Source organism: Erinaceus europaeus, chromosome 20 (genome assembly GCF_950295315.1).
Source record: "Erinaceus europaeus chromosome 20, mEriEur2.1, whole genome shotgun sequence".
NCBI classification, from domain to species: Eukaryota; Metazoa; Chordata; class Mammalia; order Eulipotyphla; family Erinaceidae; genus Erinaceus; species Erinaceus europaeus.
In genome coordinates, this window is record NC_080181.1 from 21,729,171 (window position 1) to 21,750,976 (window position 21,806).

Here is a 21,806-nt window from a genome sequence, read left to right on the forward strand (position 1 = left end):
AAGACTACTTCTCTAGTGAGTGATGGACCATGGATTGATGACTGAGACAAAGGAGCAATAGTCACCTGCTAAGCACCTGTTACGTACTAGGTGTTTAATTGTATTAATTTCATACAGCATTCATAATAATCTCCTGAGATTATTGCAAATGGGGAAATTGAAGTAATATAGGATAAGTAATTTATTAAGATGTACACAATTACAAACTATACAGTAGACTTTCAAAGTAGGTCTTTTGGGGTCCCTCACTATACCAGATCATTTCTCAATGCCTTTTTTTTTGTTTTTGGATTGCATTAGATGCTTCTTCCCTTTTTAACTGAAATAGGTTGTTCATCCTTTTATATATATTTATTTATTTATTTTCCCTTTTGTTGCCCTTGTTGTAGTTATTGTTGTTGTTATTGATGTCATTGTTAGATAGGACAGACAGAGAGAAATGGAGAGTGGAGGGGAAGACAGAGGGAGAGAGAAAGATAGACACCTGCAGACCTGCTTCACCACTTGTGAAGCGACTCCCCTGAAGGCGGGGAGCCGGGGGCTCAAACCAGTATCCTTAAGCCCGTCCTTGCACTTTGTGCCACCTATGCTTAACCCGCTATTCTACTGCCAGTTGTTCATCTTTTTGATGGAGGTAAGTTCTGACTTCATTGAGGGTAACTGTGGCCTGAATCGCAAGTCTCTGAAAATTTGAGTTTCAGGAAATTTAATATGAGATGAGTACAGAACCTCTAAAGCCATTGAATTTTGATCTTAGAATAGAGTGCCTAGGACTAGCCTTCTCCTAATATCATTGGTTTTACTCGTGGTCCCCAAGCTAAAGAAGGACCTTGAATATCTGGGCTACTTTGTATGTCTTGGGCAAGTCCTATGTGTATGGTGTGAACTGAGCCTGACCCCTGACCTGTCTGTCTGCACTCTCCTTTCTACCCACCTCCCATAGACTGGGGCCTCGAGCTCACTGTTATATATTAAGCCCTTCTGAGCCAAGTGTAGGTGGAAATTGATAAAACAAGTCAGAACACTTCAGCTATGAGGCAGAAGTAGACTTGCCACTATTTATAATTCTCATTTTGCTTGTACAGTTATTTGATTAATGTCTATATATACCCCACAAAGCTAAACTGTCAACTACGTGATGGCAAAGATCTGGTTTACTGTGTCCAACAGGTACTTGTCCAATGACTGCTCTCCTGGGGTCTCCTGTTCTTGCTCTCTACCTTGACACTTGCTACATCTGAAATGGGAGCCCGTTCTGCTTGGGTGAGCCCAGTTTCTGTAAAAGGCGGGCCTTGTGTGTGTGGCCAGATGCAGCTGGTTTCTCAGGTGGACCTGTCCGCTGTCATTTCAGTCGAAAAAACCAAAAATAAAACTTTGTGGGGAATTGTTTGGGTCTCAGTTCTTGTCACCCCTCATGTGAGCAGACTGCCAGTAAGCTTCTCATGGACTTTTCTCCCCCTCTCATGACTGAGACTCCATTTCCTTGGGGGACTGGCAATCTGGGGTAACAGGGTCAGGGTAGTCCAAGTCTGGACTTCAACTGGAGGAAGGGGATAGGTGAGAACCAGCTTGGGACTACTTCCCTGATTGACCTCCAGTATTATCCAGAGAAATAAATAGAATTTGTCATGCAAAAGAGTAGGCAGGCAATGAAGGAAAAATGGACAGTGTATGGAATCAGAGGTCCTGGATTTATTTGGTGACACTATTCACAAGCACAGTCTTTGGATAAGTCACTTAATATAGCTGAGTGTCATTTTCCTCAACAATGCAAAATAGGGGGAGAGGAAGACCCCCCTTGTCTATTTCAGAAGTTGTGGTAAAGTCTCACATGATCTCATTTGTGTTGAAAACTTTGTGGAGCACAGAACACCATGCAAAAGTGGGCCTGGTTATTTCCGAATTCCAGAAAGCTAGAATGTGGCCATAAAACACACAGACCTTTCTCATGCCTTCATTCACATACCTGTATCTCCATCAGTAGAGATCAACGGTGACATGGTCTCTATGAACAACTGAGGTTACTCTGCTTGTTTTGCTGGGGGTTGAAGGGAGGGACGTATTGAGGACCTCTTGGAGGAGGATGCCTCAGCAGCAGTGCCTGTGAGCAAGAGACTGAATGCTCTGGTGTTAGAGGCCTCTTGTCATAGGACAGGATGTCAGAATTTTGTTTTTATTTTATATTTTTATTGCCACCAGGGTTATCAGTGAAGCTTGGTGCCTACACAATGAATCCGCTGCTCCGGGTGACCAATTTCCCTCTTTTCTCTTCCTTTCTTCCTCTCTCTTTCTTTCTTTCTTTCTCTCTCTCTCTCTCTCTCTCTCTCTCTCTCTCTCTCTCTCTCATTCTTCCTTTCCTTCTCTCATTCTTTCTTTTTTATTAGGACAGAGAGAAATTGAGAGAGGAGAGGGATGTAGACAGGGAGAGAGAGAGAGATACCTGCAGACCTGCTTCACCACTCATGAATCTTCCCTACTGCAGATGGGGAGCAGGGGCTCAAACCTGAGACCTTGTGCACTCAACTAAATGTGCCACTGCCCACCCTCCTAGAACTGTGGAGATATTTCAGGAAATGCTGAGATGGTATTGTGGAGGCACAGCAGCGGGAATTTGACTGGAAGAGAGTAGGTAAGCATTGTTTCTACTTCAGTGATTTGAGCAAAGTCTTCATCTTGGATGTTCATTTTAGACTGACTGTGCCTTCCATTAAATAGGGATCACTCAGTTCTTAGACCCATTTTGTTAGGGACTCCATGGTTCAGGACTGAACAGACCTCTGAAGTCACTCCAAAGATACATTAGGAGCATGTCCTCACTTTTCATGGAAGTATTCTTCCATGCTCTTCTAGCTTGCCTAGGTCTGGAGAACCCTAAGTGACTGGACCAGCTGATGGTTGATGAGTGAGTTCTGTAGGGCCAATAAGTCTCAGATACAAGGAGAAGAAATATCCTGAGAAACAATTTTCTTCTCTAGTTAGAGGAGAGAATAGAGAATCATCCGTCATCTTTGTGATTTCTTAATAGAAGCACCCCAGAAAACTCATCAGGATGTCATGTCTTACTCCTTTCTGGCTACACTCTTACAAGCACATTAAATCACAATTCACAACGCGGTTTTTCATATATCTTGAACACCTTCTTTAAACTCACCCTTTTACCCATTTATCTTTTCCCACTCTGCCTTGGGTGTTATCCAGTTTGCTAGTGTATATGACAGACGTGTTAATACTTCCTGGCTGCAGGGTTCTCCTAGTTTAAACACTGGTGAATGGAAAGGCCATATTTACACACATATGGAATCTCTTTGTCAGCTTACATAAAAATGTAAAGTCTACTGCAAATTGGGCGGGAAAGCCTTTCTGTAGCGAGTCAAGTCCAATCTTTGGCCCAAACCCAAGTTCTTTCTTCCTGTTTGGAAAAAAATCAGCCATTGTCCATGAATAGAATAAGTTTGAAAACTTTGATTCAGACCTTCACTGTAAGAACACTTTCACTAGTGTTTTAATTAAAGATGCAGATAATCCTTCAGCAGACCAGAGCTAAACTTTTTCAGGAGTTCTCAGCTATCTTGGTTTGAGAATACAAACAAGTTTCTTTACGTTAACAAGTTTCTTTAACAGTGAGACCTGTTAGCACATTTTGTGACTTTGTTCTCAGTTAGGAGCTAGGGCAAGTTTGCTAGTCGTAGGCTTAAGTTCCTATTGTTTGATTATTAGTTTTTGGTTTTATTACAGGTAAAGAAAAAATTACTTATATTTCTTCTCAGTAGATTCCCCCCCCCCCCCCAAGTAATACTAAAGGTTCAGAAGAAAAAAAAAGCACACTATTTATTGGGACTACCTGAAGTGATCAACTGTTTGTCACATATCCTGGGCTAGGAGGGTTTTATCTTTCAAAGTATTTGAAAGTCTTGAGTTTAACCAGTTGTAAATGGAAAGTGGCCTCAGCAATTTTGACTGTCAAGATGGATGAGATGAGTTTTTGGTCCTGGTGATGGGAGTATGGGCTAACCCTGGGCTCTATCTAGCCTTTGGAACAGCATTTTAAACTCATGTTCTATGTTACTGTCTGGTTTTGATGGTTCTTGAGAAATCAGTTTAACAGGAAAATGTTTGGAGAAGGGATAAGTACATCTTGGAGGCTATTCTAAAGCATAAATGCAGCTACAGACAGACTATGACCCACATAGTCAATGACTGCCACCTCTCCAGATTCAAAGGAGGTCTCGAAACTTTACATCAGGCTCAACCTGACGCTGTTGACTGGCTACGGAAGAAGGGCGAACGCTAGAAGAAGAAGAAATGCTTATTTGAAGGCAGATCTCTGTAAGTCATCTGGAGGAGAAATTACAGTGACCAATGCCTGGGAGTTGGCTCCACCAGAAACCTCTATCAGAGCCCTACCTTGCGGTAGCCAAGTAATTTTGTCACAGTGGAGTGAATGTGATTTACATGAGGCCATTAGATAAACAAGTGCTGACAATTTTGCGTATTTCCTTCCTTGGTGATTTTTATTATACCTTCAAGAAACTGAAAAGTCATATTTATTTAAATTAGCAGAATCCTTATGTCCTCCAGCTTGTTGCAAAACTAGGACAATGCCTGCACACAGTCAGAGCTTTAAAAATCTGGGGGGACTGTTGAGTTTGAATCTGTCATGGTCCGTGCTCTCCAGTGGAACAGCAGCTGCAGGACTTTTATTTTTGTAAGATGGAGCACATCCGGGTGTATGGCAGGGGGAACTGAAATATTCTCTGCTGACTTTTTATACCTTTAGTTTTTTGTTGCTCATTTTGGAAAAGGGAAGCCCTCACTGGGGCCGTACTCATGAATTTTTCTGTAAATGACTTTCTTTTGCTTTTTTTTTCCTTCCTGCAAACTTCATTGATGACTGATTTCCAGTTGTTTGGCAAAGCATTATGTTCAAGTTATCCTGAAAAAGAGAATCCTAAGGAGGGCCAAAAGGCTTATGTTTAAGGTGTGGAAAGATTTTTATTTTTTATTGTATTTTATTCTTTGGTTATGGACATTTGGATACTTACCGGAGACTTGCATGATCCTCAGTCTACAGGACAAATGGTGAGAAAGCTTTAGGCTTTGAGGGCATGCTACACGGAACTGCAGTTTATTTAGATTATTGAAATCTCTCATCAACTCTTCTTTGGGAAATCAGCTTTTCATTTTCACTGCCTGTGTTTTATTATTTCAGTGTCCTGTTTTATTTTCTCTGGCTACTCCTTTATTTGTTATCATTCCAATGACATTTGTTGTCATTTTAAAATACTTACCTACTAATATTTGTTATTTACTGGTTCTTTCAGAGAACACAGGAATTGCCCTGTCACAGAGGGTGCCTGGGGTTGAATCAGGATGGTGTGCGGTGTTTACTATGGAATTAAAGCTGTTTTCTTCCTTCTCACAGATTGATGAGAAGGGCACCAACTGTAAATGAACTTGGCCATTGGGATTTTCCAGAATTACTCTGAGAAATCAGATTGGGATCCTTCAGTATCAGATGCACCCTCACTTTTGCCTGCTCACTTTGGGCGGGTCACTGGATTCCTTGGGAAGTGGATGATCCTAGGGAACTGCGCACTGAGTCTTGTGACTGTGGTGGGAGGACATGGGGACTTAGAAACTGCTCTCCATATGGTTGCTGTGCCAGGACACACCTGTTGACACTGTGGGTTCTTAGGAAGTCCAGACACCAGAAAGTGATACCCTTTGCTCACAGCACCTCCCCCAAGTTGCCTTTGTTCATTGATTCAAAAAACAACAGAAGGCATAAAGGCCTTTCTTGACAAGATCCTGGAAATGTTCAGCTAGCTTCTTTATAGTCAAGTGATGGACATGTTTGTCCAATTCCTGGAAGGGATTGGGATCTGAACTCCTGTGGGTTATTCCTCAGAAAGGTACATGCAAATAATAGGGGAATTAGCCAGAGACCTATTTTTCATCTGGTCTGAGATGTGTGCATATGGGTTGAGATTCCTCGGCCCCACACTCATTGACCACATTGCCTAGACCTCCTCCAAATAATCCTGTATGACCTGACTGCACATTGCTTTGATGTACTCTGTGGCTGAGGAACACTGGAAACCCACTCAGAGACAAGGGTAGGCTGAGTGATGTGGATATGAACTCAGCTGATGTGGCTGTGGTGAGCCTGAGAATGAGACACCTCTATTCTTTTCCATGCCAGGCACACCTGGTATCTGTGGTCAGTATGATGTACCACTCATAAGATGGGCAATTGATGCACCCAGAGAGATGATTAGAGGGATTTGGAATGTTGTTGAGAAATCTCTGAAGGAGTGAAGGTTCACTCAGATGCTACAGGGACCTGGTCTCTGTTGTCAGATGCTGGAAAGGGTTGCAATTGCTAATACTAATCAGCATATGAGCTCTCATTCAGTTAAGACTTGCTCAGTGCAGGGCCAGTTCTAGGTATTAACATGTAATTCTCAAATTTCCTTACCCTTATGACCCTCACTAATGAGAAAGCTAAAAGTGAATTATGAATTGTGAGCTTCACTAGAAGGTGATGAATGGATAAATGGTACCTGTCACCCTGAGGCAGGCCCAATAGGAGGAAGAGCTTTTTTTTCTTTTTTAATATTTGTTTATTCTCTTTTGTTGCCCTTGTTTTATTGTTGAGTTATTATTGTTGTTATTGATATCATCATTGTTGGATAGGACAGAGAGAAATGGAGAGAGGAGGGGAAGACAGAGAGGGGGAGAGAAAGACAGACACCTGCAGACCTGCTTCACTACTTGTGAAGCAACTCCCCTGCAGGTGGGGAGCTGGGGACTCAAACAGGGATCCTTGTGCTTCATGCCATGTGCACTTAACCCGCTGCGCTACCGCCCGACTCCCAAGGAAGAGCTTTCTAACATTCTCTCTTTCCAGAGGAAAGTGGAAGTGGATGGGAGGAGGGAGGGGAAAGTGCATGTATTTGAATATTTCCTGTTGGTGGGGCATGGCTTTGGGAGCTCCCTATGTGTCATTTCAGTTCATCTCCACAGCAACTGCATAAAACTGGAGTGATTATGTTCAGTTTACAGATGAAGAAAGAGAGGGATTATCAAGTTAAGTAAATCATCTGAATCTTTTCCAGTCCATGACAGCCCAGATAGTTTTGGTCTTCAAGTCAATTGGCATTTACTACCCAGAACACAGGTGCTTGAGTTGCTCTCAGGTATAGGTGCCAGGCTGGACCTCTAGGGTCCACATGTCCCTAGCACCATGAATTTCACCAGTTTAACCAGATTATTCTTGCTTCTCCCACTAGAACTTCAAGATACATGTGGCAGGGGCCCTGTCTATCTTGTTCTGTGCTGCATTCCTGGTGGTCTGGATAGTGGAGAGAATGAATGAATGAATAAATGAATGAATGAATGACAGTAGAGATTCCCTGTCGTGACAGCAGAAATTTATCCAAGTAGGGAAGTTTAACTTTGTGGTTTCCCTTTCTTACCTTGTTTTTAAAGTTTCACCTATGGGTGAAATCAACTGGTATTTACCCTTCTGTTTTTGGCTTAACTCATTTAACATGACTGCTTCATGCTCTATCCAAGATGAGGTGAAGGAGGAGACTTCATTATTTTTGCTCAAATCCATATGGGTTTGAGGTCCTGTGGCATGCTGGTGGTAAAGGACCTATGTTGGGGCTGAGAGTGTTTTGCAGACCCCTAAATGGGGATATGAGAAAATGTACCCATGTATCAATAACTGTTCCATAATCATCCATTAACTACCTCAATAAAGTAAATAAATAAATAAAATGGAAAAGGAAGAGAATTCATTTTCTATCATGATGGTATAGTATATTTTTGTGTTAGATCACTAATGAATTTTCAGTGGTTGGAATCCCAGAAGAGCTACAGAATTACCTGAGGTATTTTTATTTTATTTTATTTTATTTTATTTTATTTTTTATTTTTGCCTCCAGGGTTATTGCTGGGGCTCAGTGCTGGCACTGTGAATCCACTTCTCCTAGAGGCCTTTTCCCCCCATTTTTCTTGCCCTTTTTACTCTTGTTATTGTTATTGAAGTTATTGCTGTTGGATAGGACATAGAGAGGAATGGAGAAAGGAGGGGAAGACAGAGGGGGGAGAAAAAAGATAGACACCTGCAGACCTGCTTCACCACTTGTAAAGCGACCCACTCAGTTGGGGAGCTGGGGGCTCAAACCAGGATCCTTAAGCCGGTCTTTGCACTTCGCACTATATGCGCTTAACCCACTATGCTATCACCGTACCCCCTGAGGTATTTTATAAGTTAAGATTCCTACACCCACACCAAACACTTATCACCCATCCTGAATCAGACTCTCCAGGAACAGGCCATGGATATCTGCATCTTGCATCCTTCTTGGTTGATTCTGCTACTAAGCCAGGAGAGGAGGCTCCGGTGCATGATCTGAGTCTAGTCTGTTGCTGGAGTTCTCTTTACCTCCATAGTATGTATTCTTGGAGCTCTTGTGCATGGCTTTTTCTCTTCTAGATACCTTTCTTTTCCTGATGGGCTTGGAGACCAGGCTGAGTTTATGTCAGGAGCATGAATGGAAGTTTGGTGCTGAGTCAGGCATGGAACCTTATCAGTGAGTTATTTACTGAGCAAAGTTCAGCCCTGGCAACGCTTATGGATCCGGGTTTAATAGATACCCAGGCTTCCGGGCTTTTGATTCAGAGCCCAGGTACCCAGGGTCCTTATCAATGGATGATAATGAACTCCCCATGTGGGTCTTAAGGACCAGTGCTATAGGGCACTCTTTCCTGACCTCTAGGGGCTCAGGAGTCTAGACTATGGAAGCTCAGGGTGGCCATCTGCTACTGCTCAGCTATGGTTCTTCTGGTTCCACTCTCTCTATTGTTGTTGTGCCAGGACATAGCTGGGTACACAGTCTGAAAGAACCCCGTGTAGCTGCTTGGTGCTCTGATGACAACAGGCAGAGGAAAGCCTCTCTCAGCAGCAAACAAGGATACCTTCTAACTCTAGAGCTTACGAATCATCACTGGGTATTAGACCTATTATCTTGGAACCATGGAGAACCTGGGAACCACTTACATTCTAAAGACCTAGGAAAGACAAAAAGAAGGCAAACTACAAGACATTTTAAACAGTTATCCTACTGAGTCATCAACAAAGAGTATGCTGAATTTTTTTTAATAAAAAGGAAACACTGACAAAACCATAGAATAAGAGGGGTACAACTCCACACAATTCCCACCACCAGAATTCCATATCCTATCCCATCCCATCCCCTCCCCTCCCCTGATAGCTTTCCTATTCCTTAATCCTCTGGGAGTATGGAGCCAAGGTCATTGTGGGATACAGAAGGTGGAAGGTCTGGCTTCTGTAATTGACACTTGGGCACATATCATGAAGTAAGGTCCAATGTCTCACTGTGAGAAATTTGTGATCTAATTAGGAACATAAGAAATTCACACCTAAAGAGATAGTATTATTGTATTGTAGGGTGACAGTTTATCAAATGCTTACTCTATATGTGATGTTCTACTAAGACTATATTATTTTCCCTATGTAGTACATCATTGGTTCCTTTTATTCCTTTGATAGGAAGATTCAGGCTCAGAGACAGAGAGGTTTAGTAACTTGCCTGGAATCATACAGTTCTAATGTGGCAGGGGCTGGATTTAAAGCCTGTGATGCCTGACACAGAGATGATGCCATCTTCTGCTGCCCCCTGTACTGAATAATAACTGAGGTTGGAAGTGTTTTTAAAGGCTGTAGAACACAACAGATTCTGGGATGCAGTGACCCATAAAGGTGATCACACTAGCCTTGGATCAGACATGAGAGAGAATTGTGACCGTGAGAAATCTCATGAGGAAATGAGGCTTATAAGGAACACAGAAAAAGTCTAGACAGACTTTCTGGCTAGAGACAGGGTTTGTGTAATGGTAAGTATGCAAAGTGGTTGGAATAAATGGGTTGAGGTCACACTGCAGAGGACTTCCAATTCTGGACTACAGATCCAAGCCTTAGTCATCTTCTGGAAGAGAATCATAGCAGACTTGGGGTAGGAGGAGTGACAATACTGGGAGAAATATTCTAGAAAGTCTTATGTGTGATCCTCTACTTGTGGCCATGACTTAGGTGCTCAGGCAGATGTTTGAGGAGACGGGGCACTTTGAGAAATGAGATGAGCACTGGTCACTTCCACTAGCATCATCATCATAAGCCCTTTAGTGGGCCTCTCCAGGACCTTGCTTTCACTATAAAGCAGCAGTGGTAGAGACTGCTCCACTCTCCAAAGGGAGGCTAGGTCATCCTACCCTGCCACTTGAGGAAGACTGGTCCTGAAGTGAGTGCAGCCTAGAATGTTCCCAGCTGTGACCATGGAATGCAAGTTCAGACTGACAGGGATGCAGAGGTTACACAGGCTCCTGTGCTAAATATAAATATATATGGGCCCTGGGTCAGGTTGATAGGTAAACAGTTCATTTTATTCATAGATTTTCTTTAAGACTGGGAGCTACTCTCTGCCCTAATCCAACTTTCTAGCTCTCTTCTCAACTCTGATACCATCTTTTCAGACAATATTTTTGTTCAATTCCATGTTAGCAATCAGACTCAAGCAAAAACTACTACTATAGTTATAGCCCTCCTAGGAACATACCTAAAATAAATTTCCTCACTTTTTTCTACCCTAAAATATCTAGTCTCATCTGTTCTATTCCTACTTTTGGGTTCCTGTTCATTAATCATTTTGTTCTGCTTTATATCTTACCACCCTTCTGCCACCAAGTTGCAAATGCTATTATGATTCAATCCTGACTTCCCTGGGCAGATAACTTCACTAATGTGTCCTGGAACTTCACCTCTCAGAGCCCTACTCCACTAGGGGAAGATAGAAACAGGCTTGGGGTATAGATTGACCTGCTGATGTCCCTGTCCAGCAGAGAAGCAATTACAGAATCCAGAACTTCTACCTACTGCACCCCAAAGAGAATTTTGGTCCATATTCCCAGTGGGAAAGAAATGACATGGGGAAGATGACCAGAGGGCTCTGAACTCCAACTCCATCAGGAACCAGAAAGAGAAGAGGAAAAAGGGATATTAGGATGTAGTAATAGATGTATGTCTGACTTGGAAAGCAAGAGAAGATGGGACCTTAAAAAAAAGGGCAACTATATACAAATATAGACAGATTATTATTGTAGAAATAATAATCAACCCATATCTGCAACCTTAAGAGAACTGCTGTAGCTTGCAATGGAAGGATTGAAGATACAGAATTTTGGTGGTGGGAACTGTGGGGAATTATACCCCCGTTATCTTGCAATTTTGTAAATCAATAGTAAATAGCTAATTTTTTTTTAAAGAAAGAAATGAGATGAACACCAGTGACATTACTTTTCACAGCTACAACGCCAGAACAGGCCTCGGCTCCACCACGGCCATACCAGGGTGTCCGTGTGAAGGAGCCAGTGAAGGAGCTGCTGAGGAGGAAACGTGGCCATGCCAGTAGCGGGGCACCAGTCACACCTACTGCGGTGAGGGGCTCACTGTGGGGTGTGTGTGTGTGTGTGTGTGTGTGTGTGTGTGTGTGTGGTGTGGCCCATGGGGTCGGTTAGTAGAAGTGTGCTTCTTACTCCATGGGATATTCATAGGGGACATGAAGGTAGCAAGTTACCATGGGGATGGCTACTGGAGAAAGAACCCAGGGTAGGGTAGGACAAGTCATGGTCCCTTGAAGTGAGATAAGAGAAGAGCTGGATGGCTTGGTCCATTGAACAAAGCTTGTTCTTGGACTCAAGTGAGCAAATGACTCCCACATCCTGGCATGAGGTGGGGGCTCTCCCTGGGAAGAGGAAGAGAACAGTTTCCTAAGTACACAGCCTTCTTGCTTAATGGAAACACAAATCCTTCCAAAGTGTAGGTGGTGATGGTTGGGTGGGTGTTTTGTTCTAAAAGGAGATTCTTGTTCTAAAAGAAGTAGGTGTTTTGTTCTGAAAGGAGATTGTGCCCTATACTCCTGCCCTGAGGCCCTCTGGGCAGGTTTCCTACATCAGGCTCCTTAGAGATGGGTGAACACTGATCCTGGCCCTCTCTTCACCCCTCCAGGTGGTGCTACCCCACCAGCCGCTGGCGACCTATACCACAGTGGGTAAGAGCTCCCCACAGTCCTGCCTCCTCCAGACCCCTTATCTGGATGGCATCTACCACTGTCACTTCCTTCTTCCCACAGGTCCTTCCTGCCTTGACATGGAGGTGTCTACTTCCACAGTGACAGAGGAGGGGGCCCTGTGTGCCGGCTGGCTATCCCAACCTGCCCCGGCCACCCTCCAGCCCCTGACCCCATGGACACCCTATACCGAGTATGTGCCCCATGAAGCTGTCAGCTGCCCCTACTCAGCTGACATGTATGTGCAGCCCGTGTGTCCCAGCTACACGGTTGTGGGGCCCTCCTCAGTGCTGACCTATGCCTCCCAGCCGCTCATCACTAATGTCACGGTATGTCACACAAAGACAGAGCCGCAGATTCCTGTGCTAAGGTACCTTTTTAGAACCAGACTGACTTTCTTATTCCTGGTCTTTTTTGCTTTCAGATCCCAGGGTAATAAGACTGTCTAAGTCCACACTTTCCTATAAGGGCCTCTGCTCTTGTCCCCTGGATTAAAGGATCCTCCATGAAAGAGGCCTTGTGGCCTTCAGGGTTGGGGTATTCTGCTTCTCTTACTTAACTTTCTCTTACTGCCTTGATTACTAGTCTGTGTTTTTAGTCTCAGATGAGATCTCTCTGTGTTCTCTTGCATGAGCCAGTTTTCCTTTCTGTACAGTTGAATAGGAATCCATTGTTCATTTAGAGATTCACCAGATTTCTAGACTAAGAAATGGGTGACACAACTTTCCAGAAAACTGCTTTTGATGGAGTCAGACTTACCCATAGGATAAGTGCTTTCTCTACCATCAGCTCATCCTTTAGCTTAAGATTGCCCGAGTTCAAACCCCTGACCCTTCACCTACTAACTATGTGACCCTGGGTTGAGTGGCTAATATTCCTGAGCCTCAGTGTCCTCACCTGTAAAATGAGAATACTCAAGAAAGGCTCAGCATAGTTCATGGCATGAGAGACGTGCTAGTTGTTAGGATTGTCTCAAGGCCAACAAGATTAATCAAGGACTTTCTTCAAAGACCAGATGGAAAGCAAGTATCTGCTTTCCCAAGAATGGAGGAAGGGAAACAGCTTTATGTGAATGATGTCCTTTTGACCAAAGGGATGGGATTTCCTCAAGAACACAGAGGAAAAAAATTCCTCTGGTTACAACAGATCTAGCTCAAGGAAAACTGTGAAAGCTGGAGCCTTGGGAGCACTCACAGAGCCCACCCCTGATGGCAGAACTTCCCAATCCCCTCCATTTTCCTCAAGGGTCCAGTGCCATCCTGGTGTGTTTGGTCTTTATGCAACGTGCAGACACAGACTGCAGAAACCCTCTCAGCTGATGCTTACTGGGTTTCCCAGTTGTGGTGCTTAGATGATGGCAGATAGGAAGTAGTTTATTCAATACCTTTCCTAGGCTACTCGTTTCCATATGCAGGGGGTGGGGAGGAAGGGGGTGCAATGGTTCCCACCATCTCAGAGGTTCTCAGGGATTGCTTTTATTATTTATCCTTTCATCAGTCCCACCTCCTGCTTTGAAAGGGTGTTTGTAGCAAACAAACTCTATTTATTAAGAAATGATGTATTTTCTTTGCCATTTTGTAAATGACCTCATCAAAGCTGCTTAAAGCTACCAACTGACACTTCTGATCAGCCAGAGGTAAAACCTGTTACGGTGCTGTTGATGTGGTTCTGTCTGAGCAGAGACACCTGCAGTTGACCTGTACAGGTTTATGACTCAAAAATATAGAGTTTTCCATTTGGACTTTTGAAATATTGAAAATAGTAAGCGTTAGGTAGGCAGCTGGAAGACTTCTGAGACCTCTTCCAACTCCTTCATTCTAAGCCTTTCTATTTAAACTGTGGTCTATAGATCCCAAGACCAATCACACAGAAATCACTTGGGTTAGATTTGAATCCCAGACTTTCAGCCCAGACCTCTCTGCCAGAATCTGCATTGTAGTAAGATCGCCAGATTGAGGGTGTTCATATAAGCTATTCCCTAAATAACGCTAGCAATGAACTCTCAAGACACAAAGACACAGTGGCAGACGGAGAGGGAGGATGGGAGGGAGAATTTAGCCTCTATATCATTTCATGCAGAGCCCTTCCTCTTTTGCCTGATCCCTTGGATGTACAAGATAAGAATCCAGGCCCTACTTCTCTTGCAACCTTAACTTCATGTTAGCTCTCTTGGCTGTTATGCCAGTGAGAGGTGTTGTTTATGGAGCAGCTGTCAGAAAAGCCATGTTCACTAGCAGAGCAGTGCTTCCAAGGCCTCCATGGAGGTCTGGCCAACCTCTGTGTGCTGGCCACCAGGTGGTCTGGGAAGTCATGGGGCAGTCTTGACCCAAGGGACCTCATGATGCCAAAGCTGCTATCTGGAGCCAGGGCAGCAGTTACCTTTTTAACCCAGCTCCTAGATACATGATAAACTTGCCATTGAACATGCCATTTTATTTTATTTTATTTTTACATAGAGATAGGGGGAGAGAGGCAGAGGGAAAGAATGACAGAGGCCACAGCACTGAAGCTTCCTTCAGAATTTTGGGGGGCCAGGCTTGAACCTGGACCATGCACATAGCAAAGGAGCCCACTATCCAAGTGAGCTATTTCACCAGTTCCTCAATGATTTTTTTAAAATCATTTTTTTTGGGGGGTTTGTACATGATTTACAATACAGTTGTTGCCATCACTGATTTTAATATTGCACATTTTCTCCTCTACCTTTTTTATGCTTCTGAGATCAGGAGGCATTAAAAAAATTTTTTTAATATTTATTTATTTCCTTTTGTTGCCCTTGTATTATTGTTGTAGTGATTGTTGTTGTTACTGATGTCATTGTTGTTGGATAGGACAGAGAGAAATAGAGAGAGGAGGGGAAGACAGAGAGGGGGAGAGAAAGATAGACACCTGCAGACCTGCTTCACCGCTTGTGAAGTGACTCCCCTGCAGGTGGGGAGCCGGGGGCTCGAATCGATCAGGAGGCATTTTATATACAATGAAATCTGGAGAATCATCTGTGGTCCACATCTTGTGACATTAGTCCTGTTTTACAGATAAGAGAATAGAGATTTGGGCAAGTAAACTGAGCAAGAACATAAAATGGATATGACAGAGTTAGGGTTCAGTTGAAGTTTGTCTGGTTCCTCTAAGGGTGGGATCTGAGAAAGTGGAGGGGATGCACCCCTGAAGTGAGAGTGCAGGAATGGCATTAGGGAGGGGGTCATGGACATGGAGTCGCAGAAGATGAAGGATGGGCACTGGACTCCCCTGGGCTGCTAACCCTTGATCCTCTGTCTCCCCATCACAGACAAGAAGTGCTGCCACTCCCACTGTGGGAACCCCACTGGAGGGCCCGGAGCACCAGGCTCCGCTTACCTACTTCCCGTGGCCTCAGCCCCTGCCTACACTGCCCACCTCCACCCTGCAGTACCAGCCTCCAGCTCCAGCCCTGCCTGGGCCTCAGTTTGTCCAGCTCCCCATCTCGATTCCAGAGCCAGTCATTCAGGACATGGAAGACCCTAGGAGAGCCATCAGCTCCCTGACCATCGACAAGCTACTGTTGGAGGAAGAGGATAGCGATGCCTATGGCCTCAACCACACGCTCTCTGTAGAAGGCTTTTAGGCTAGTGCCACTGAGCATCCTGTCTCCTGAAACTTGGATTGAAAAATGATCCCGGAATTGAACCTTAGGAGTCATGTCTATTTGGAATAGTCAGTTCATAACTACACTTTCTACCCCAAACTAGTATTGCAGACTTCCTTTATACCTTCCTTCCTCCCTCCCTTCCTCCCTTCCTCCCTTCCTCCCTTCCTTCCTCCCTCCCTTCCTCCCTTCCTTCCTTCCTTCCTTCCTTCTTTCCTTTATTTCTTCCTTCCCTGTTTTTAGTCCTCCATCCTTTCTTCCCCTTTCTCCCCTCTGCCTTCCCTTCTTCCCTTTGCTCTCCCTTTTTCATTACCTGTTTTCATTTTTACTTCTTTTGTGGAGAGAGTTATAGAGATTTTAGAGAAAATTATCAGTGCCAAATATGGCCAACTCTGTGGCCCAGGTGTTTTCACTCCTTGGAGTAGCAATCCTGCTAACTCTGGAGGCCAGTGCCACACCTGTCATTGTCAAATGTATGGGGTGCCCTGCAGAAAGACTGGCCCTGCCATCACCTCCAAGAGCAGATACAATGCCAGAGTCCCTGACCTGTCAGTTTCCACAGTTGATTGCTGTTCTCAGCCTTGGCCAAGGTTTACCATCTAGGCAGCAGAGTCCTAAAATGTGAGACTCAGCTGGAAGTATCCTCAGAGTGGATGGGGGGGGGGGTTTGGAGGGTCCCAGGAGGGATGGGAATAGTATGCATATATGAGAGGGTATGTGTGGAGGGTAGGGGGAAATGTTGGGTTTTCTGGGAAGAGCAGGAGGGCTGAGAAATGGTTTAGCTCCAGTTAGTTGGTTCTACAGGAGAATCAACCTAAGGAAACCAGTGCTTTCAGAAGTGACTTTGCTGCTCTCCTGGAGGGTCATGGTCAGGACGTCTTTTAGAATAAGGTGAAAGAAGAGTTTAGCTGCATCCCCATCTACATCTCTTATGGTCTTGAGGGTAGGCTGAAGCAGCTGGGTCATGGAATTCCTGCTTCATGCTACTACATGTGTTTCTTCAGTGCCTTATAAGTCTCTCTTAGCCACCATGACATGGAGCCATGACCTCAGCCCTGACTGCCCTCCCACCTGGAAATTTCTAGAACCTCTGCCAGGATATCCTTAGGTTTCATTTTTATTATCATTTCTGAATTTTCTTTAACCGAGGGAAATATCAACTTTATAGGGATCTGAGCAGAGTTGTCACCCAGGGATATTTTCTTTGCCATTTAAAATAAAAACTCTGAAGAAAGTTTCTTTTTTGATTCATTTCTTTGTATCTGTCTAAAATTACAATATAAGCATTCTTCTAATTCAGGCTTACGTTTTAGATTTAATTAAGAGAAGCCAGGGGGCCAGGTGGTGGCACACCTTGTTCAGAGCACATGTTACAGTGCGCAAGGGCCCAGGTTCGAGACCCCGGTCCCCACCTGTGGAGGGGACATCTTTGCAAATGGGTAAGCAGGACTGTAGGTGTCTCTCTGTCTCTCTCCCTCTCTATCAATCTCTCTCAATTTCTGACTGTCTCTATCCAGTAAATAAAGATAATAAAAAATGTTCTTTAAAAAAAGAGAGAAGCTAGGAAATAGCTCACTCAAGTGTGCATACTTTCCATGTACGAGGCCATGGGTTCAAGCCTTGATACCACATGGAAACACCGTGGACAACACTGGGGGAAGCTCCTTGGGTAGTGGAGTGGTGCTTTATGACTGTCCTCTCTCTCTCTCTCTCACAGTCTGTCTCTCCTTCTCCTCGTCAAAAAATAATATATAAAAAATGAACCAGAGAGACTATCTAGTGGTGATATAGCACATGTCTGAGACCCTGAGTTTTATTCCCTAGTGCTACATAAAAAAAATAACTAAAATAACCAGCAGGCTGTATTCAGAGGATAGAGTACATTCTTGTGAGGGTTAAGATTTGAACTCTGGCACTGCACATAGTGGAGCAATCCTCTAATCTCTCTCTCTCTCTCTCCCTTTCACATAAAATAAATCTTTTTAAAAGAAAGAATTTTATGTGGTAAAATTTTGTCTTTGTTGGTTGTGCTTGTGAGTAGGCAAGGGAAAATGGTACTTGGACCTATTTGACTGAGAGACTTGGTTCCCTATGAAAACACTTGGGAAGGGTTTTTAGCCTACTATTTGAAGATTTGAGAAGGGGTAGAAACAGTCTCTTTAAAGGAGTTCAAGTTGGGAAGAATTAGCACATTTAAATAACTTTTTTTTAATGCATTTGCTAAGATTTGCTAAAATGACATTTTTTGTTTTCTTGTTTTGAAGTAAACTGTCTTGGTTGCAGAAGTCAATTTAGGATTCTCCCTTGGTTTTCCTGCTAAGATGGAAACATTTTCAATAAAGATTTTCTCAGACTCTTCTGTGCTGAAGTGTTTTATTTCTTATCAAATTAATTCCTCTTAACTTACAGCCCCACATCAGGTAGCCTCACTATAAGAAGCGGCTTACACTAGTCTTAGCGATTTTGCAATGGAATCTACTGCAAGGGAAGATGAACACAAACTCATCAGGCCTGCAACCCGGGTCTCAAATAGAAAATGGTCTCCAGGAATTTTAGTTTCCAGGCAAGTAGGGACCTTAGAGAGAAAGACCCCCCCCTTTGTTATTTTTCTCTATTGGAGGATTAATGGTTTACAGTCAACAGTAAAATACAGTTGTTTGTACATGTTTAACATTTCCTTGCTTCCCATATAACAATTCAACCCCCTCTAGGTTCTCCTCTGCCATCACGTTCCAGGACCTGAACCCTACCCACCACCCCAGAGTCTTACTTTGATGGAATACACCAACTTCAGTCTAAGTTCTGCTTTGTGTTTTCCCTTCTGTTCTTATGTCTCAACTTCTGTCTGTGAGTGAGACCATCCCATATTCATCCTTCTGTTTCTGGCTTATCTCACTTAACATGATTCAGAAGGAACCCTTTTTAACACTCTTGTTCTTTTAATCCTGCTCCTCAGGATGCTGGGTGTCCATGAATATGTTCAACCTTTGATTGTTTTCACCATAGGTTCCTAAATCCAGGGCCTATGGCATGACGGAGAGTGTTATACCCCAAGGAAACTATCTTCTGTGGCCAGAAATCAGAGTGAAATTGGAATTCATGAAGTCTGCCAATCCCCTCTGATACCAGTCATTGCAGTAAGTAACTAAAGGAGCCTTTTTTCCTGGTATTTTTCTGAGTTGCCAAGAACCTCTGAGCTCACTGCTTCATTGTTAATCTTTACAGGGGTAATTTTCTTTTTTAATGACCCACTTGGTTCTGCCATATGTCTTGTTTCTAGATTTTATGGGGACGATAGTACATCCAGTTATTTATTTAGCTCACTTTAATTATTACTCTCTTGTCTTTTTTTCTTATTCCCTGTGTAGATCAACCAGAAAAAGATATGGAAGCAAAGAAATGTGAGATTATTTTTTTTCCTCTAGCTTTACTGAACCTCTACTATAGGGGATGATCTTTTAGAAATACATTTGTGTTAACCACCCTCTTTTGTGATTGAAATCTGAATCACTTGATCTTCAAGGTAGAGAAGATGGCCTGCTAAGAGCATACTGGTGCTTCACAAGAACCTGATCAACAAGGTGTCTGTGTCCAGATGGGAAATACAGATTGAAGAGAAGACGAGTGTGAGGTAAGAGGGAAATAACTGACCAAGTGACTCAAATTCTCCAAATATTAGCCTCCCCATGTCTTCTCAGTACATGGATGACAACACTGTCTAAAGCAAAATATGAATTTCTTGAAATTAGAAGACATAGTTTATTTTATATCTCATTTGTGAATCAAGTATAAAAAATATTTTATTTGCCACTAGGGTCATGATTGGGACTCATTTTCTGCACAAAAATCCCCACTCCTGGTGGTCATTATTTTTTCCTTTGATAGGACAGAGAGAACTTGAGAGGGAGTGATAAAGGTAGAAAGAAAGAGACGTGCATTACTGATTCACTGCTTTTGGAGCTTCTTCACTGCAGGTGGGGATCAGTGGCTTAAACCCAGGTTCTTGTGCATGGTAACGTGCACTCAGCTGGATGTGACACCTCCCAGTCCTCAAAGCACTTAATAATTCCTCAGTGACCTAAACTGGTATATTTTCTACTACAGTAGTCCATTAAGGAAATATTGATGTGGATGATTGCCCTTGATAATAGTGCAGTCATCTTTAGTAGACTTGTTAGTTATATGATACTTCTAAGCTATCCTGCACTGAACGGTTAGAAATGTTCATAAGTTGATGACAATTAATTTTTAGTAAAGACACTTAACATGAGTTTTACCCACTAATGTATTTCTACTGCACATCATTTAAATGCCTAATTTATTCACGGCATCTCTAGAGTTTCTTTACCTTACATAACTAAAGAAATTATACTTGTTGATTAGCTACTCAGTCCCTGGAAACTGTAATTTTATTCTTTGCTTCTATGAGTTTAACATTTTAGCTACCTTACATGACTGGAATATAATATTTGTCATTTTGTGACTGATTTGTTTCATAGTGATTAGCATAGTGTCTTCAATGGATAAAGTAAGTGTGGTATATACATATAGTGATACATATACATGCATATATGATGAAATATTATTCAAAATTAAAAGAAAATCCTGTCATATATGATATCAGTGAACCTTGAGGGAGAGGTTCATATGTTAATTAGACATATGTAATTGAGCACCAAGTTTGGGCGAGATAGGCGTCATGAATTAGTATAGATTTCTCCTTTAGTTCTATTTTCCAGGTCAGTGATCTCTTTTCAGTAGGGAAATTCACACTTCTATACATCTATTTATTTATGTATAAGTTGTGTCTCTGAGCTACTGTATGCATATAAAACTGATTCTATATATTGACAGTATATTAAAGGTGGTGGTGCATCTATGGCAAAGCTAGGGCTCCTTCCAGATGAGCTCCCTGCTCAGCAAGAGCTTTAAACTCTCCAAGAGATTCTAATGTGCAACCAAAACTAGTGACCATCCCCATTTCCCCTTAGTGTTTTTGATGCCATCAACAATGCCCAAAATTGAATATTAAAAAAAATCTGAGATATAACTTACATATAGCACAAAAAAAATGATGCTTTTCTATTTAACTGCAGTTATTTTTCTGCCAAAATGGGCAGGGTTATAGGATTGTATTATCTCTTCATTAGAGAGCTAAGACCACATGTGTTTTTTTGTTTTGTTTTTAATATTTTTATATTTATTTATTTATTCTCTTTGTTGTCCTTGCTGTTTTATTGTGGTAGTTATTATTGATGTCATTGTTTTTAGATAGGACAGAGAGAAATGGAGAGAGGAGGGGAAGACAGAGGGGGGGGAGAGAAAGATAGACACCTGCAGACCTGCTTCACCACTTGCAAAGCTTTCCCCCTGCAGGTGAGAACCGGGGGCTTGAACCCAGGTCCTTGAGCACTGTAACATGTCCGCTCAACCAGGTGCACCACCACCCGGCCTCGACCACATGGTTTTTATAGTCATTATAGAAGGCCACTGGAGTGGCTAAATTTAGTTGAGAGACAGCAGCTCAAGTAATTTTAAGTGCCTTTGTCTGACAACTTGAGATTTTTCTTTTAATGTGTGTAATTTTCACAAGCAAATGCAGCAGTGAAACATAAAGAAACTGGCAGAATATTGGAACCTTCTTCTCCTTGTTTCACCCATGTACTTTTAATTGTCAGTGATGGTTTGACATATTCAAATATGGAGCAGGTTAGGTCAGCTAAAAAGATGATGGAGACAGCAGAAATGGGATGAGTCCTCATTTAAGCCTTTGCTTGTGGCCAACTCAGGGACCTCCCTGGGCAGAGAGCTTTGTGACATTCAAGCTGAACTAAACTTTAAAAATTGAATTACTTATCACAACAATAGGGTATAATTAAGCCAGACTAATGTCCTTGTTTCTGTTTTAGAACTCAACCTATTTCAGCGAGGAGTTTGGTGTCTCAGAAAAATCTGAGAGTGTTGGCAGACTTGACATTGAGCATCCTAAGGGAGGTAGTCACTAATTTCTGGTATATAAGACTGGA

At 42.8% G+C, this 21,806-nt stretch overlaps 1 protein-coding gene across 2 annotated transcripts in view; it reads left to right on the forward strand.

Moving 5' to 3' along the window:
• The window catches only part of POU2AF1 (POU class 2 homeobox associating factor 1), a 30,982-nt gene extending 12,849 nt beyond the window's left edge, over nt 1-18,133 (forward strand). For both annotated transcript variants that reach the window (XM_060180105.1, XM_007538653.2), the window contains 4 exons: nt 11,393-11,523; nt 12,095-12,137; nt 12,219-12,484; nt 15,445-18,133. In XM_060180105.1, the coding sequence (XP_060036088.1) occupies nt 11,393-11,523; nt 12,095-12,137; nt 12,219-12,484; nt 15,445-15,759 (755 nt within the window). In that variant the 3' untranslated portion in view covers nt 15,760-18,133. The remainder of the gene's footprint in view (nt 1-11,392; nt 11,524-12,094; nt 12,138-12,218; nt 12,485-15,444) is intronic.
• The last annotated feature ends 3,673 nt before the right edge of the window (nt 18,134-21,806 follow it).